The 19962-nt window shown below is 38.1% G+C and overlaps 1 protein-coding gene across 1 annotated transcript; it reads left to right on the top strand.

The window, feature by feature from the left end:
* Positions 1–1769: 1769 nt before the first annotated feature.
* LOC110884593 (GTP-binding nuclear protein Ran-3) lies at positions 1770–4354 on the top strand. Its single transcript, XM_022132312.2, has 8 exons — positions 1770–1993; positions 2129–2198; positions 3082–3138; positions 3226–3343; positions 3433–3522; positions 3619–3798; positions 3901–3978; positions 4110–4354. The coding sequence occupies exons 1-8, from the start codon at positions 1991–1993 to the stop codon at positions 4177–4179; spliced, it is 666 nt and encodes a 221-aa protein (XP_021988004.1). The 5' UTR covers positions 1770–1990; the 3' UTR covers positions 4180–4354.
* Positions 4355–19962: the final 15608 nt, after the last annotated feature.

Genomic DNA, 19962 nt, shown 5'->3' with positions numbered 1-19962 from the left:
CGACGTCGTTATAGGCGGTGGTGTAAAATGAACGCCAGTCATCCGTCGGTGCATCCGGTTGAAGCGGCGCCGTTGCCTCCGGCCGACGGACGCGCCGTTGTGCCGCCGCGAGTGAGGATGAAGGTTATTCAAGGTATGTCGGGGACGATCGGCGGTTTAAGCTTGCGGTTTTGTCAGTTTGCGTACGTCGTCGTTCCGCTTGCGGTTATGGCGTCAACTAGTGATTTTCCGTCGGTTACTGCCTTCTGGTAATTTTGTTCATCAGGTTTTGAAGATCTTATTGTTTTAATTTGTTTTTTTATATATTTATTTATAAGTTTGTTAGTTGATGATGTAAATATGTAATGGTGTTGAAGTAGAATTATGTTGCCGATTGTTTAAGTTAGTGAGTTTTGTTAATTTTATTGATCTGTGTTGAGATTTGTTAGTTGGAGATGTGATTGATGTTGAAGTAGGATTGTGTTGTTAATTGTTTTAGGAAGAGATGAAGTTGATTTATTTGAGTTTTTTAATTAAGAAAATGTTTTAATGAAAAGTAACTGGACAAAACTACTCTTGCACAAAAAGATAAAAAAGACATGTTGGAACAGCAAAAAATGAGACTTTTTGAGATTTGGATTAAAATGACAACAAAATCCAAACCACAGGGACCCAGATTTAAAAAGTTTGAGATTTGGACTAAAAATGACAAAACTGGCCAAACCACAGTGACCAAAATGGCAGTTTACTCTTTTGTTTTCTATTATATTCGATCAGCACTACACACGTGTTTATATACAATTTTGCATTCAAAATTAGTTATGTATTAAATACGCTCGTGCTACATACAATTCTATACAATCTTAAAAGTTATAATATCTTTTTCTATATTCAAACTACATACTTTCAACAGGTACAAGTCTATAGACTTTGTATCTATTTTTATAGAACTCTTGTTTATAAAGGGGATAGTGGTTTAGGTCATGACCACATTCTTAGAGTAGCGGTCTTAGGGGCTGTTTGGTAGCCTCTGAATGGTCATTAAGAGTCTACATCTTAATGGAACCATTAATAATTTTACCAATGAGAATGTAGAAGAATGTGACATGTGATGATTTATCATTCAGAGGTTACCTCTTAACCATTCAGAATTGAGGTTACCTCTTATTCATTCAGAGGTTTTAAACCATTAAGAGGTAGCATCTGAATGGTCATTAAGAGGCTACCAAACAGCCCCTTAGATGATGAATTAAAGATGAGTTACATGACATCTATGTGGAAGATCATGGTGGTTATAAGGGTTATGACCGCATCGTTTAGCCTAAGTATCACAAGAAAGTGTTAGGGTGGAGGGTATAGTCAATCACCGTAGGGTGTTTGAGTGAAATCCTACCCAATAATATAATGTCATGTCAACTCCCCATTCCACTTCCCATTTTGCACTCAATCAGGGGGTATAGTCAATCACCATAAGGTGTTTGAGTAGGTTAAAAAGTAAAAAATTTTGATTGGTTAATTCTCTCCTCTCTCTCTCCTCATCACTCCATCACTCACATTCGGTGACTACACACCGATTTCCATACCCTCTCTCTTGGTCACCGCACATCTTCAAACACAAGGTATGGTTACCGATTGGTTAGTGTGAATCAGCGATCCACTCACCGCTTCCTATACCCTCTACCCTTACAATTTTTAATTATTATTATGAATCTAAGTCCAAATAGTGAATAAATACCCATGATTATCAGCAGCAAAACAGCGAGCGGTGCACTTAAATTCAAACTTAGGGTTTGAAAATTAAAAAAGCCATCTCCCTAATCACGTGACTAGATCAATCAAGGGCCAAATTCAAAGCAAGTTAATCCAACGGCCGAGATAGCCGCGTCAGGTTAAAGCTAACATTGAACTATTTCGGTTGAATATATATACACTTTCAAATTAGGTTAGGGTCTCTCTCTCTCTCACTCAAACCACAATCACAGCAGCAGCAGCAGCTTTCTATATATACAGCATGGTATGTATTTCATTCTAATAGATCTCTTATTACTTCATTGTTTTCAACGATCGGTTTCCTATTCAGTTGTTTTCGTAGGTGATTTTCTGTTGCGTTAATCGGAAAAAGTTTTGATTGTTCATTTTGTTGTTTTAGGCTCTGCCGAATCAGCAAACTGTTGATTACCCGAGTTTCAAGCTTGTAATTGTCGGTGATGGTGGAACTGGTAAACTTTTTGAGTTATTATTTTGTTTTAATATAGATATACATGAGGTGAATTTATGTGGTTATTTGGATGCAAGTATTCTGTTTTGTGAAGGTTAGGGTTTATACTTTATTAGACATTTTATTTTGTTTTGTTTTTGTGAGAATATATGAACTGACTTTGGAATATTCGTTATGATAATTCACCCAATAATGCTTCGTTATGATAATTCACCCAATAATGCGAAACCCGAACCCAACCTATGTTTTTATCTGTGTCAAGAATTTTCTGTCTATGTATGTCGATTGCTTCGAAAATAACAAAACCATCTGAAAGATAATCAACTTTGCCGTCCATAGTGTAGCCCATGGTTTTTATGATATGTATTTGAATGATTTTTAGCAATTTGGCTGTTTTCTTATTTTAAACGTGGTCATGGAAAACAATGACTATGTATGTTGATTACTTGTGAATCTGATCAAGGATTCTATGCAGTTAATATCGCTTGTTATCGGTGTCAAATATTGGTCAGAATACCGGTTTCGATATTATTGGTGATATTTCACCGATGTTTCATTGATGTTCCCGATATCAGTGGTTAATCAGTTCCTACTTGCTAAAATTGTGTGTTTTGCAAGTTGCAAGAGGTTAATTTGTTAATGGTAGGAAAGTATACTGAATTGTCAGTTAAATTGCTATATATATAAATTCTGCATGATATTAAATTACCGATATTTCACCGCAATAATCTATATCTCAAATATCGATCCTTAACCGATAGCCGATATTATACCACATTAACTGCTTAGCAAGGATTCAATGCATTGGCTTCTGTATGTTTATGTTTTTGTGATGCTTTTAATTAGCTGAACATAACTAATAACTTCTCTTTTTAACTGTGCAGGAAAAACTACTTTTGTGAAGAGACACTTGACCGGAGAATTTGAGAAGAAATATGAACGTGAGTTTTCATTATAATTCGTTATCTTTTCATTGGCTTTGTTACATTACTTGGATATTGAATTCAAGTTTTACTTTGTTGTCTCAGCAACCATTGGTGTTGAGGTTCATCCCTTGGATTTCTTCACCAATTGTGGAAAGATTCGGTTTTACTGCTGGGACACAGCTGGACAGGAGAAATTTGGTGGTCTTCGTGATGGATATTAGTAAGTATTGTTTGTATAAAGATTCGGCTCGTTGGTTTTTGTGGATTGAATATTAGTTTAACTTGATTGTAAATCTGAATTACCTGCAGTATTCACGGTCAATGTGCCATTATCATGTTTGATGTAACCGCAAGATTGACTTACAAGAATGTTCCCACATGGCATCGTGATCTTTGCCGGTACGTGCACAAGTTTTTAGTTTATTTCCATTGTTGTTTATCGATGCTCTTTATTGTTTTTTTTGACACCTGTGTAATGGTTTTCCCTGTTTATAGTGTGTGTGAAAACATCCCAATTGTGCTGTGCGGTAACAAGGTTGATGTAAAGAACCGTCAAGTGAAGGCAAAACAGGTTACTTTCCATAGAAAGAAGAACCTGCAGTATTATGAGATCTCAGCCAAGAGCAATTACAACTTTGAGAAGCCATTTCTTTATCTCGCCCGGAAACTTGCTGGGTAACTATAGATTTACCGATATCACATTTTAAAGTTTTTCGTGCTGTTTTAAAATATAAAAGGTCATTAATGTTCTTATTTTAATAATGATGTCGTTTTCAGAGACCCCAATTTGCATTTTGTCGAGTCTCCTGCCCTTGCTCCTCCAGAAGTGCAAATAGACATGGCCGCACAACAACAGTACGCTATTAGTTGCATTTGATATCAACATGCTTGGGTTTTGTGTTGAGTGATAGATGCTGCTGTTTGTTTCTTTCTTACTTTTCTTGCACTCCGAAAAATACCCAAAACTCATATGATAAATTTTGCAGGCATGAAGCAGAGCTTGCTGCAGCTGCTAGCCAGCCGCTTCCAGATGATGATGATGATGCTTTTGAATAGGGTCCAAAAGTTGAAGCGGATTTTATGAGGGTTTGTGTCTGTTGAGTTTTGGATTGTTGAATGGTTTTATTATAAACGTTTGGTAGGATGCAGTGAGGTTTGTGTTTGTATTTTTGGTGTTGTGAAGCAATGTTTGGGTGTTGAGTTTTAACAGCTCCCAATATCTTCTTCTTCATTATGTTAGACCACCCGTAGTGGGGCGTGATTTTTTAAAAAAATTGAAAAATAACGCCCCAAAACGCCCCTCCCCCACTACACCGGGCGTTATTGGGCGTTATAATTCAAAAATTTGGAGGCCGGCGTTTTAATAAAAACGCTTATTTGGTTCCTTGTGTGGTTTGACCCACCAATCAATTTTAAGATTCCCTGACAACTTTTTGAGCAACCAATCAAATATGCTGATTTGTTTTTTTTTTTTTAAACGCTGATTTATTTTTTTTTTCATTAAAAATAATATGGGCGTTATTGGCATAATGCCCCACTACGCCATTTTTGCTATAATGCCCCCTTGCTGACTAGGACGCCACGTGTCGGATAATGCCCCATGGTGGGGGCATTATAACCTTCTACCACTACACATGTTCTTATTGTCATACATTTCTATGTCATTCTCGATTGATTGAATTATCTCTATTGTGAACCCTAGGTTTAGTTACTTATCTTTCTGGAAAACTAAAGCAAATTAATAACTAAATCACAAATTTAAATCATAACTCATAGGATTAAACATTTTAAACAGAATAGCATGTCAAAATACACTTGCAAATTCATAAGCACAAGTTTAACTATCAATATTTTGACCGTTTTTTTTTTTTTTTCTTTTTTCTCGGTGGAAATAAATCTGGGTGTACACATACAAAGTAACCAATTATACTCATTCTAACATGTTATCGTTATACTCACGAGACCCGCCAATATCATTCTAACCAAATAATTAGGGAAATCAAAGTTAGCCATGTAAATCGCAAGCCAATACCTACTGGGATCAAATAATCAAAGTTTGCGCTGATAAATCGCAAGTTATGAAAGTACAATCTGAATCTAAGACTTATATTAAAGGGAATTAAGCATTTACCAGTATGCCACCTTAAGTTTTAAAACCTAGATGGATTGCCTTGTTAAAAAGTGGACAAATTAGATGGATTGCCTTGTTAAAAAATGGACAAATTCATTCAAATATTGTTATTTTTTATTATAAAAGTACGTATATAGAAGTAATTGACGACCTGGGAATGGGCCTTTAAGGAATGCCTCATCATCAAATCACAATATGTATAGATTCTCTTCATTTCAATATTCCTTGTTGAGGTTTTGGATATGTAGAAAAAGGTAAGGTAGGTACAACTTCTTCTTCTTCTAGGTTAACACGAGTTTGTTCCAAAAAGCAATCCATATTTGGAACTGAAATCTCCATGGATCTTCTCAATAGCTATTATGTTCTTGGCCCTAAAAGGTTTCATTTGAGAAACAACCACCACCACCTCACACTTCATTTGGTTGGAACTGTTCCTTCCTGCTGGACAACTGCTTTAACAAAGATGTTGATAATAATTTGTTCTTAGCTATACCAACCAAAGTCCTATTATCTCATCCATCATTAGGTGGTTGGTATCTCTTTACTACTACTAACTAATATTACTTGGTGAGAAAAGAAAAATATGTGTGTATAGTGGTTGTGTCATGTTCAACATAAACACTTATGCTCATATTGTGCAAACCCCACCCAAGGCCAAATTCTAAATTTGCAAAATCACAACAATAAGAACAAAATTATAACATACAAATTCAAATTCTAAAGTTTAACTTATTGTAGAATGCTTCAGCCTCATCTTGATCAAGGTTTTGTCGAGTTAGGTGATGTTCGAATCAGGTAACGTTAGGGCTTTATGGTTTAACATGCGAGAAGTAATTTTGGAAAAATGGCTAAACTACCCTCATGTGTTTTGCACATGACTTAACTTAACTGTAAAAAATTAACTGGATTAGACCCAAATGACGTAACATGTAAGATTTGCAAACATAAAATACAAATCTCTGTCAGTTTTAAGGCAAATGACAATTCCGAGATGCACCCCTCCCTGATGTGCATGATAATTACGTTGAATGCCCTTTCTTCCAATCGAAACCCTATTTTCATCGTCGTTTCCGGCGACATCAAACAAATTCAAATCCTGTCTCGGTAGGTAAATCGTCCCACTATGAAACAAATCTTGTTTATAATTTCATCAGTTTATCATATTGAGCTGAATTTATTTTCCTAAATTGAACCACAATTTGAATTCTGCTGCTGTGTAATTAATTAATTAATTACGGGATGACATCACAGAGGTGATCTGAAAATTAACTGTTGGATGTCTCTCTTTGCGGCATAACCACCAACACCTGCCTCGTGTGCTTCAAATAACCAACTTTTCGAATTCACTTCTTTAATTATGGTTGGCTGGTTATCCAAAACATATTTGCTTGCTTTGATCTAAAACTGTTTCAACTTATTGCCAGCCAGTATTCAGCTAACTGATTCTTTAAATTGCTTGGAACCAAATATTCTGTGCTGCACTGGAATAGACAACCAAAGGGTGCACCAGTTTGCTGCTGCCCTTCGTAGCTGTAAGCCCCCTGAAGTTTATAAAGGCAAAGGTATCATGTATCTTGACCAAGTTATAAAGAAGAAACAGGAAAGAAATCAAAGTAGGCTGCCGTTTTAATTCATCATACTTTTATATATGTTCTTGGACCGATTGTTAAAATCATACAACAAAAGGTTGGTATTCTCAACTGATGATTATTTGTTCATGCAGTACGAAATCAAGAGATTGGTATTCTCAACTGATGATTATTTTGTTCATGCAGTATTTTTTTGATTTAATCACACAAATAGGTTCGGTTTGACAAAAGTAACATATACGGGGTCTGATTTTAAAAAGGTAGTGTTTGTATAAAATGCAGTTTACCCTTTTGACAACTCACAAGGCCTATGATTTACTTGACACAACCATAACACTTGTCCCCCATTCCTGATCACCATTTTGTGACTACGCCCCATCTCTGTTTTATTCCTCGTCTCCTGATTTTATGTTTCTGGTGAAAAAGATGCACCTCACACACCCACCCCTACGAGGTGGTTTGACTATGGAAATGACTAATGAGATGGGAATGGGGAGGCGATGGCGATTGTAAGCAAGAGAAGGGAAGGAGAGGTTGAGACCGAAGTTAGAAGAAGGTGACAAATGGGGATTGCGCTGATGATTATCATTGGACGTGTCGACGTGGTGAGGCATGCGAAAAGGATGTTGCGGATGTGAAGTTCTAGCGGTCTAACAATTTTTGTGTATGTCTCGTCGTCTAGGTTCTTCGTCTTATTTCTCATCGAATCTCTTTTATCTCGAACAGAAAGAAAAAGACACGACAAACAATAATGATAATGCACAAAATTATAAACAAGTAAATTGGGTTTAACTTAGAATGCGTGTCATATAGTCGCTCCAGCTCCAAAAGAAATGAGACATACAACGATAACTTTTCCTCATCAATATAGTGTTCTAAATGTTGTTAAAAGTTTGAATCAAAGGGTATTTTGGATTGTTAACAACTATTTGCTTATCAATAATGTTCATATGTTTAAATAAAAATAAAATTGTTATTCATAAATAATCAGACAAATAGTCTACACATACATAAACAAATATAAGATGAATACTATATGGCCACATGTTGCGTTTCGTGATAGAGGGCCATGAGACGTGACGTGGCTGCTCACTCGCGTGTGAACATTGCAACGGCCAGCCGTGAGAGTCTATGAGTCCCCCCCCCCCCTTTAATCAGCTATGAAGGATATCTAAAAACATATCTGATAGTTAAACAATGACAATGAAACAAAATATTTGTAGATATCTATTTATTAAACCTACAAATACCAACTTAATCCCAGTATTTTTTGCAACACTTCCCTTCATTATCGATTCGTCTTTATCACCTTCATCATCCGGCAAGACCGAAAAGTTTATCACAACAATTGTAGCAAGCTGAAAAGTTCACGTCAAAAAAACACAAAATCATGCATGACAATGCAAACTAGAAAATAAGAAACATAGTTGATGCATACATCATATTACATAATATGATTTTGGAAGACAAAGGTCAAGCGATCTATCACATCAATGACAACAACAACAAACTGGCTTTTAAGGAAATTGATGAACAGTAGAAAAAAGTGAGTTATTTTACATTATGCAACCAAGAAATTAAACATATTTACAAGCATTGTGTACATCATGTAAACAACGATGAGGAGTAGTTGTTTATTATGCAGTTTATTTATCATGCAATGTATAAATTTTTAATAAATATTTGTTGATACATATTATGTGGACGCGACTCGGTTCGGTTCGACTCGGTTAGGTTCGGCTCAAGCCCGACGTCACGACATTCCTCCGTCGTGCGCCCCAGAGTCCGACACACGAAGCACGTAGAGCCGCGAGATAACACCATCATGACATCATCATGTTGATGTCATATGATGATGTCACCTTATATCATAAAAGTGATGTGCATGTCTAATTGTCTAAACTCCAAATGTTCGTATAACATGCATGGTTATTGGGCGTGAATATCTTGTTTGTTTGGGCTTTTTAAACCAACGAAGACTGATCATGCATTGGACGTAGGCCTGAATGAAGTCCAACGAACTCTCCATGCGACGAAGAGTGTCCTCCTTTGTGACGAACCCTTGCATGCTCCTGACGAAAAACCCAGCCACTCATGTATGACGTCATAAACACAGTTTTTCGTCATGTTGGTTTTTCGTGGGAGTCCTTCGTCATTGCAAGTTGTTCGTCGAAGTCTTTCGTCGCTGCAGGTCTTTCGTCGACCTGCAGCTTATATATAACAGCAGATCTGAAGACTCAAGACAGAGACACACGAGAGAACCTAGAGAGAGAACAGAGAAAGTTTGAGAGCGTATCTTTGTAATCGTTGTAAACAAATTTTCGAGTATTAATACAGTTGGTAGTTCAAACGTTGAATCATTGTTTGTTGTTGTGTCTCGATCTCGGTTTGCTTTCCCGGTTGGATTCCGCACAACCGGGTTTGTTCGTATCACAAGAATTAGGCGACTAGATCCTCCGCTAGTGGGCCTACAAGTGGTATCAGAGCCGAGGCTCTCATCCTTGTTAAAACCGAGATTTGTGCCCTGTTTTCGAACCCCTTTATTGAAGTTTTTTTCAGAAAGTTTGTGTGGTTTGAAAGTGTTATAAGTTGAAAATCTGCATAACTATATTGTTAGTTGTTTAGGATTTTCATAAAAACCTTATCAATCTCATAAAAGGATCGGGTTTTTGTTAAAAAATTTTGACAATCTTGTTTCGGAAATTATTCCGGTGAACGTTTGGTCGGGAAACTCATAGAGTTCATCACTGGTCATCATATTTCCTGGGTTCTTAAGTTGTCTGCTTGTTTTTCTTTAATTGTTAAATTATTATTTGTTTGTAAAAGTTGGTAGGAATATGATGGATAAGGTTCTCACCAACTTTTAACCAATTCCAATTTCAAAGAACATCAACTCTTCGTTGCCCAATAAATCAACTCTTCATGGGCTCCATATTACTTAGTCTTTGTGGGCTGATATTACTTAGTCTTTGTGGACTTATACCAAGTATTCATGGCCCATAACTCAAGTTAGTGGACTTTTATGAAAACAAGAAACTTTTTTTTGGGCCGTATTCACTGTTCATTGATTTCAAACAAGCTTCGTGTGTTCAGATTACAAAGTATTTAAAACAAGCTTCACTGTTTCATTAATAGTCCCCGTGGACTTTTGACAAAGTATTTAAAAGACAGTATTGTTTTTAAGTCTTCGTATGGTAAATTGCGCCTCATCTTTGTCAAAAGCTTTAATTTTTAAAATGTTAGTGGGTAATTCCTTTAATTGAAATCTTATTGGACCTTAACAATATGACGTCCGATTGGTGGGGTATTCCATCTAATACGGATAGCAAGTATAGAAGCACGGGTTTGTCGCCATCATGAGCCGAATCTCCCGCACCCGTATCTTCGTCTATTCCATCACAAGCGAATCAAATTTCGACAAGTCAATGGGCATTCGTTTCAAATCAAACTCAAAGTATTCAAAGTATACTTTTAAGCGAAGGTGAAACCGGAAGCATTAACCGTCCACCGAAGCTAATGCACATGAATGAATATCCTGGATGGGAAGAAAGATTCCATACGTATGTCCTTGGGCAAAACATGGAATTGTGGTTATGTTTTACTACAGATTTCGATCAAGCTCTTGATGTTGCCGCTTCAACTGCCACGACATTTGCAGATCCTACGGCAGACGAGAAAAAGGCATATGATTTAGAAAAGAAAGCAAATTCTATTCTAACTCAAGCGTTGAGCAAGGATATATATCATCAGTTTGTCAGCTTCAAGACGTCAAAGCGGTTATGGGATGCATTGAAGACGAGAGGTCTAGGAAATGAAGCGTCACGCAAATTGCGACATGATCTACTCAAGAAGGAGTTTGATGGCTTCATACGTATGGAAAGGGAATCTTTGGGAGATTTAACAAGTCGATTTTATCACTTGTTGACTGAATTGAATAGTTATGGAGTAGTAGTGACTCCAGAAGAAGTAGTCATCAAGTTTGCCGACGCATTACCAGCTCAATGGAATGGTTTCGTGGAAATCTTGAAATACAATGGCACTTTGGCTACAACAAACATCAATGATTTCGTTCAGCTCTTGGAGAACAAAGATCAAGAAGAAATCAGGAAGGCCAAAAGGATTCCAGTGCAACAGAATCCTGATATGTATTATGGAAACTGTGGAAGTTCTAGCACTGCTGCAAGACCTGCTCCACATGCTCAGCTTCAAACGGACTTTGTATCAAGAGATATGTATGGAAATCCACTACCAGTTTCCTCAACTCAAACGGAAATCCACAACCAGAAGTCTCAAAGCAAAGCTATCAATCTACCGGAGCAAGAGATATGTACGGAAATCCATTACCAGTTCCACAACAAGCTTGTTATGGAAGCACTTCATCTGCCAGTCAGCCATCTAATCCAAATACAGTTCGGCTCGACACTTCAAATTTCTCGAAAATAAGTGTTGAAGTAGCTAAAGATCATATGGAGCTATTAAATACATTGGTGAGCGCATATTGTGGGTTAATAGCAGGTCAGATTGGAAACATCAATCTGACACAAGAAGATTATCAGCAGATTGATAAGGAGGAAATGGATATGATGGACATCAAGTGGGCTTTCGCTAGTGCTGTTAGGCGAGCTAAGGACTTCATGGAAAGGACTGGTAGAACCAGCTTGGAAAGCAAGAAAGACACCAAGTATGGGTTCGATTGGAGAGCAAGAAAGACACCAAGTATGGGTTCGATAAACAATCAGTCAAGTGTTTCAATTGTGGTGAACGAGGTTACTTCAAGAGAGAATGTACAAAGCCAGCTCAGTATGGGAACCAGAATCCGTTCAGGAATCAAGGCAATCAAGGCAACCAGCAGAATCAGAATCAAAACAGGAATAATGAGCGTACGTTGATGCCGGAGAACAATCCAAATCAAGCAGGAGCATCAAATGCCAATCAGGTGTCACACCCCGATTTCCACGTGTCTCACCGGTGGGCCCGGTGGGGGATTACCGTGACGATGTTGGCAACAATATAGTCAAACCACACAATTATATAATGCACAGCGGAAGCATAAGATAAATATATATAAACTTCAACCTCTGGTTGTAATATCAAATGTATTACAGGGGTTGAATATATCCACAGTGGATCGTAAATAAACATAAAGTATTTGTTCCATCAGATACTGCAATCAAGCTTGCGAGACTTATCACGACGCTAGGGAGCTAATACCGGCCAATTTTCGTTTAGGTACCTGCACTTAATCTTTTTGGGGAAAATACGTCAGTTTACACTGGTAAATACATTCAACTGACACATTTGAAAATGTTTATTAAAATTGATTTGAATGCACAAGGCACAAACTCTTTTATAACTTGGGAAAATTATAATAAAATCTTGTGAACGTTTTACATGTTCTTTTATGCGTTCAGTAGCCCGGGTCGTGCCGGGTTAAAGATTTATAGACACACCACGTTTGCGTAAAACCGTAGTATAAAAACCAACGGCTACGTCTTTTAATTTTAATGTCGACACTTTATACCGGGTGTACGCCTACACCGGGATGTCGATGGTCGTGGCCATTTCGTAAAATGATGCCAAGGATATCCGGGACAACGGTCATTAAACCCCCCAAAGGCTTATAAGCAACAAAACTGTTTAAATGAGCCGATCATATTTAATCAATTAACCACCTAAGCGATGGAATTATATAATGCTCAATCAAGCGGTATTAATATACCGTAACCCAAGCCCATATAGGGGAAATAAGTTAAAGTATTTACCTTTGCAAGTATATTTCCTTAATTTGGATTAAATCACCGATAGCTTTTACTGGGGCTCCTAATCTGGAACGAAGGTTTTAATTAACCTCTTAGAATCCTAACGGGTCGTTATAATGGCCGTAGCCTAGACCGGTTGGTTCCGATATATATAGATATGGTTTAATCGCGCGAAAAGGCGAAAACCGAGAATGGAGTGTGATTCTGACCCAACAAGTTCAGAGACTTGTTTTATATGGGTTAATGGTTCACACTCTGGATTTTGGGGTTCAAATAATATAATTTGACCCGTATCGGCTAATTTATGAAAACTAGTTTCATAAGCCGAACCGTGCGCGTAATAGGCGAAACGGTTAACCATGAGAGTCGTACGCTTATTTCCTAAGTCAATATGCCTTAAAGAGGTTGTGGTATCAGTAGGATACCTTCCGTGATGCCCGTAACGAGTTTAAGTTAATATTATGCCCCGTAGGGGTTTTTCGGTCATTTTAAAGACTTTAAAAGGGCTTTTCGAGTTCTACAGGAAATCTGAGTTTCCCGAACAGCTTATAAAGCTTAAAATACTTTATTTATTATTTAAAATCAGTAGCAACTGGAATCGGGTCAAAAGACCTTGTAGAACTCATGTTTTGGCCGAAAAGGGCATATTCGGTATTTACCGAACCGTAGCCATAACCGCAGGTTATGAGCAAGGTAAAAATTATTAAAAATCTTTAAAATTCCCAATATATTAATTTAATACAGTGGGTAAAATTTTTGGTGACGAAATCTTGGTTTAGATAGGTGTTATGCTAATCGCGCCGTTTATTACAAAAGTTTATTTAATTTGCGCTATTTAGCATAACTCTCATCCTAGACCCCGGATTGACGTGAAACTTTAAGGACATGCTTATAATTTAATAAGCAAGGTTCTGGTCTGTTCACGTGTCCGAAATACTCGTTTAAATTTCAAAAGGCCGTTACGGTCAACTTTTAGGCGAATGACGGAATTGCGCAAAAGACTCGGATAACTCATGAACCGACCACAGAGGTTTATACCAACATGTGACCTGGTCCTAAGAGAGTCCTAAGGTGTATCCATACCTCACTAAAACGGGTCAGAACTGAAGTCAAAGCAAAAGTCAAACTTTTGCGACATTCGGCTCCGAACCGGGTCAATATAGCAAATGATCGATTCAAACGAGCGCAAACAAGTTTATATACTTAGTATCATATTTTATAAGTGTCAAAACAGGTTTCATAACATATACATTACAGATTCTGCATAAATCGCTAAAATAGCTTTCTGTTGACTTTTTAACCGCACGTTTGACTCGATATTTGACATAGTTAGAGTGGTGATCAGGGGGAACCTTTTTAGAGGTTTATTACCCACATAAATACCAACTCATAACCACTTTTGATTCGTCATAAGACTGAACCATCACTGAGTTATTTTAAAGTCAAACCGTAGTTACGGCGGTTTGGTTCTTAGCCATTTACTAAGGAAATGTGAAACCACAAAGGGTTAGATCACTTACAGAAGTTGATTCTTGCTTAGGGAGCAGAGAAGGGTGCTTGGGAGCTCCTTAGAATGACCAGAGGTGTATGTTTAAGTTGTGTGAATGTTATGTGCAAAAATGTGGCTATTTATAGCCAATGCCAAACATCTATGATCATTACAACCACCACAATAGTCCAGAGATGATGGGTAGGTGTCCCAGAGGTGTATGGGTCGAGTAGGGGACGCCCATGCCTCATTTATTGGAGATTGATCGTTCACCATGCTCAAAAGTCAAGAAAACATCAACTTTCTGCATCTGGGCACTTTACGCGACCCGCATGGAAGTTCCATGCTCCTTTAACGCGGGTCGCCTAAAGTTCAAATATCAGGCGTATAATTTAGGAGGCTCGCGGCCCGCCTACACTTAAGCCTAACCTTCACGCGGGTCGCGAGAGGTCTGTTTTTCAGATTTTTAAAATCTTTTGTCATGATTATCAGAATCCGGTAATTAATAACGAAATCTTTCGTAATGATTTACCTGACCTTTCGGGTTTGAAGGGGTAACTTTGCGGTTTGGCCCTCGGTTATTTACCGATAGGGGCCTCGTGTTATTTACCCGCATTATTAAGTCCCCGGTTAGTTTATTAATTATTTGGAAAGCCTTAACTTTCACTGTTGACGCTTTTAACCCTTCTTTTTACGAATTTGAGTATAACTCTTTCGTTTTAAGACGGAACTTCGCGGAATTTATACAGTATATTCTAGTGAGTGTATAATACTGTTACGAAGCCTTGGGAACGTTAAAGGGTCACTCAGAGGTATAATTAAACATGTTGACACAGTTAACCCCTGTAGTTCGTAATCTCTCACTTTCTTCCGCGTTTCGCTTCCGCACGATATATGATTTATTCGTTTGAAGGTACAAGCATTATTTAGGGTTACTATACAGTATATTTACCCTTGTTGACATTTATAACCCTCGAATTTATATACTTTCAAGGTTTGTCAAAATTAGTCCTTTATTTAATATCAATGCCACGTGTAACAAATGACACGTGTTAACACATTATTGGACACAAAAATTCGAGGTGTTACATCCTCACCCCCTTAAAATAAATCTCGACCCGAGATTTACTCAAATAAATAGGGGTACTTTTCTTTCATTGTAGCTTCGACTTCCCACGTATATTCAGGACCTCTACGAGCATCCCATTTGACTTTTACAATCGGTACGTGCTTTCTGCGAAGCTTCTTCACCTGTCGATCTTCAATCGACAAAGGTTTTTCTATAAATTTTAAGCTCTCATCTATATGCACATCTGTGTGTGGAATCACCAATGATTCATCGGCGAAGCACTTTTTGAGATTGCAGATGTGGAACACATTGTGAATTCCATTGAGCTCTTCAGGCAAGTTCAACTTATAGGCGACTGATCCGACCCGTTCAATGACCTCAAAAGGTCCTATGTATCTCGGACTCAGTTTGCCTTTCTTGCCGAAACGCATCACCCCTTTCCAGGGTGATACCTTAAGCAACACTTTTTCACCTACTTCGAAGTGAAGATCCTTACGTTTTGGATCAGCGTAGCTTTTCTGCCTATCGCGGGCAGCCTTGAGACGTTCCCGGATCTGGACAATCTTGTCCGTTGTCTGGAAAACAATCTCTGGTCCTGATAATTGGACCTCTCCTACTTCCGCCCAACAAACAGGCGATCTGCATTTCCTACCATATAATGCCTCAAAAGGCGCAGCCTTTATGCTGGTGTGGTAGCTATTATTGTAGGAGAATTCGATCAGGGGTAGGTTCTTATCCCAGTTACCACCTAAATCGATCGCACATGCACGAAGCATGTCTTCAAGCGTTTGTATAGTACGCTCACTTTGACCGTCCGTCTGTGGATGGTAAGCCGTACTAAAGTTTAGACGCGTGCCCAAAGATTGCTGGAAACTTTTCCAGAAGTGAGATGTGTATCTAGTATCCCTGTCGGAGATAATAGACACAGGTATGCCGTGTAAGGCTACAATCTTATCAACATAAAGTTGGGCTAACATATCGGAGCTATACGTCTCCTTGATGGGTAGAAAATGAGCTGATTTAGTCAGCCTATCGACTATGACCCATATTGTATCGTTTCCTTTCCTGGTTTTGGGTAACTTGGTTATGAAGTCCATAGTTACGCATTCCCATTTCCACTCGGGAAGTTCAGGCTGTTGTAGCAAGCCAGACGGCTTTTGGTGCTCGGCCTTGACTTGAGCACAAGTCAGGCACTTTGCTACGTGGGCGGCTACAGACTTTTTCAAGCCTATCCACCAATAATTTGCCTTTTGTAACACCTCGGAAATTCACGTCCTATAATATGTAGACACGTGTCAAATGTTTAAACGTGTGGAAGAAATATTATAGAAGGACTAAAGTTGACAAACATGCAAAGTATGTGAATATACGTATTCTAAGTGTCAACTGTGAATAAATATAATGTACATTAACCCTACGCGATGCTCATACCTCCAAACGAATAAATCATGGATCATACGAAGCTAAAAGTGAGAGAGTTCAAACTACAGGGGCTAAATGTGTCAACATGTTTAAATTATACCTCTGAGTGACCTTTTGACAAGCCCGAAGCCTTGTAACGGTTAATTATGCTCACTAGAATATACGGTTTAAATTTCGTAAAGTTTCGTTATCGTATGAGCAAGTTGTGATCAGATTCGTGTGCGAGGGGTTAAAGTGTCAACATTGAAAATTAGGCCTTTTCGGGTAACAATAAAGTTAACCGAGGACTAATCAAAGTGGGTATATATTTTAAAGCCCTTATAGATCAATACTGAGGGTTCAAAATGAAATAAACAGGTGCCCATTCGAAATTAGAAGAGCCAAGGACCAAACTGCAATTTATGGAAAGTTGTTTGGCTGAACCACATGGGCTCGCGTAGCGCGAGCCTGAGGGGGCTTGCCGTCGCGCTACGCGACGGCCATATCTGGGCAGAATTCGTTTTTCATGGATAGGGGCCGGCTAGGTGCACTGTAATCGACTTTAAACGGCCTTTTCACATCCCCTTGGCTCCTAAAACACCCCTAAGCTTGTAGGACACCTGTGGGAATGTTGTGGTTAGTCCTAGACTTGTTTGTCAATCATCTATGGTGGCTTAATCCACTATATAAAGGACTTCAAGTCACAACCTTTCCCCACACCATTTACAAGCAATCTGAGCATTGGAGGAGCTTACAAGCAGATCAAGGGCCTTCCTAGTCAACCATTAATCATCTAGTAAGTTGCCTAACCCTTCTAAATTAATTCTAGCTTTATAAATAGCTTAAAAGTCAATATATCGTGCTTAACGGTTGACTTCGTGATTAAGTGTCGATAGCTCAGTCGTATGTCAAATTAAACGTACCGTTAGATAGGTAATTATATGGGTATTAAACCCTTATAAGGGCAAGTACCAATTCCAGACCTAACTAGGTCGTTTGTCGGGTCAAACGTTGACCGAAAAAGTCAACAGAATTACAAAATACGATTTAATGCACGGTTAATGATCCGAGAGGTGTGTAACCTGTTTTAACCTTAATATAACATGGTAATAAGTATAAAAACTTGTCTACGCTTGCCCGACTCGACAAATTTCTGTTTAAACCCGGTTCGGAACCGAAAGGCGCAAAACCTTGACTTTTGCTTTGACTTCGGTTCTGACCCGTTTTAGTTTGATTCGAAGATGCCTTAGTGCTTCATTAGAGTAGGGTTGCATGATAGGATAAGTCTCTGTACTTGTTTCGTTGATTATCCGATGCATGCACACGTTCCCGTTAATCGCTTAAATTGGACCATAATGCCCTTATGACCCTACAACGAGAATTTTGAATGTGTGGAAGTACAATAATCTTAGTTTCTGATCATTAAACATGTACGTAAATTTTCACGTCAATCGGAAGTCTAGATTAAGAGATATGCGCATTAGCGTAAATAATAAGCTTTTTATTAATTAAACGGCGCGATTAGCGCATAGCCTATCTAAACCCGACTTTCGGTACCAAAACTTTTACCCACTGATGTTAAATAATAGTTTGGGATTTTTGAAGATTTTTAATTATTTTTAAACTGATCTTAAGCTAGGCTTATCGCATTAATTCGGTTAATACCGAATATGCCCTTTTAGGCCATAAAACGAGTTTTACGAATCCGTTTGATACCAATCCAATTGCCACTGATTTAAAATAATAAATAGAGTGTTTTGAGCCTGTTTTGCTGATCAGAAAACTCAGAATGGTATTTTAAACCGTACGTCGCTTAAAACGGCTTCATACGCGTATTAAACGCATAATTTGGGTTTAAAGCCATTTTGGGAAATGAGACTCTTCACCAACTGTTGTGGTCTGTTAAAATTAATAATTTTGCTGATTAAATCAGACCCGTATCTCAGAAGTATTATAAATCTCTTTTATAACCCTTAAAATGACCAAAATGCCCCTACGGGGCATATTTAGGGATTAAACTCGTTATGGGCATTATGGAAGATATCATGATGATATCACAACATAATTAAAGCGTATTAACTTAGGAAACCTGTTCGCGACCCTTTCGGTTACCCGTTATGCATTATACGCGTTCGGTTCGGTTTATGTAACTAGTTTGCATAAACTAGCCGAAACGGGTCAAACGATATCATTTTTATCTCAAAATCCAGAATGTGAATAGTAAACCCATATTAAACAAGTCATCAAACTTGTCGGGTCTAAATCATATTCTATCCGGTCTTCGTTTAATCGTGCGTACGAACCGTATCGTTAAAACTGACCGGTCTAAGCTTAAGCTTAATTAAAGACCCGTTAGTATTCTAATAGGTTATATTAAACCTTCGTTCCAGATTAGGAGAACCAGTAAAAGCTACGTGCATTTTGCTTATTATGATTAATACTTGCATCAGGTAAATACTCTCAACTTATTTTCCCTATACGGGCTTGGGTTACGGTACATAGCGTACCGCTTGATCGAGCATCGAATCTCCACGCTTAGTGGGTAGTTGAATAATTTGATCGGCTCGTTTAAACAGTCTTGTTTACTTTACAGCCTTTGGGGGGTTAATGACCATGTCCCGGATATCCTTGGCATCATCTTACGAGATGGCCACGACCTGAGCACGGGGTGTAGGCGTACTCCCGTGTATAACTCACTTAAAGTGGTGTGTCTATTGATCTTTAACCCGGACAAGATCCGGGCTATTGGACGCATAAGTAACATGTAATTCGTTCACAAGATTATAATATTAAATAATTCTCCCAAGTTAAATAAATGTTTATGCCTTGTGCATCCAAACCAATTTTTAATCATTTTCCAAAATGAGTCGGTTGATTGTATTTACCAGTGTAAACTGACGTATTTTCCCAAAAAGACTGAATGCAGGTACTAAGCGAAATTGGCTGGATTGTCTCTTAAGCATCAATAAAAAGTCTCGCCAGCTTAGGATGCCAGAAGTCTATTGAACCATAAATGTTATTTTGTTTCGATCCTACTGTGGATAAACACCGGATATTGTGACTTTGATTACAATAAATAAATTCGGTTGTATCTTATTTTAAATTTGCTTCCGCTGTGCATTATTATATTGTGTTGTTTGACTATTACGTTGCCAACCACGTCACGATACTCCCCCACCGGGCCCACCGGTGACACGTGGAAATCGGGGTGTGACAGGTTGGTATCAGAGCCAACACTGAGTGAATTAAACACTAGCCTTTTGTGTTTAATCTCAGCTACACAATTGCACAATTCTAAACTTCGAGTCTAGACTTAAAACCTAGGACAAATTCTGCTATTAATTTGACCTTGCATATATTTTGTTTGGTTATCTCATGCCATATTGACAGGAATTACCAAA

Source organism: Helianthus annuus, chromosome 1 (assembly GCF_002127325.2).
Source record: "Helianthus annuus cultivar XRQ/B chromosome 1, HanXRQr2.0-SUNRISE, whole genome shotgun sequence".
In the NCBI taxonomy this organism is placed as follows: domain Eukaryota; kingdom Viridiplantae; phylum Streptophyta; class Magnoliopsida; order Asterales; family Asteraceae; genus Helianthus; species Helianthus annuus.
Note: the sequence above shows the minus strand (reverse complement) of the source record. Positions and strands in the feature narration are given on the sequence as shown.

Coding starts and splice junctions, on each gene's coding strand:
- LOC110884593 (XM_022132312.2), top strand. Junction 2,199..3,081: donor TGTCGGTGATGGTGGAACTG/GTAAACTTTTTG, acceptor TTAACTGTGCAG/GAAAAACTACTTTTGTGAAG. Junction 3,523..3,618: donor TGGCATCGTGATCTTTGCCG/GTACGTGCACAA, acceptor CCCTGTTTATAG/TGTGTGTGAAAACATCCCAA.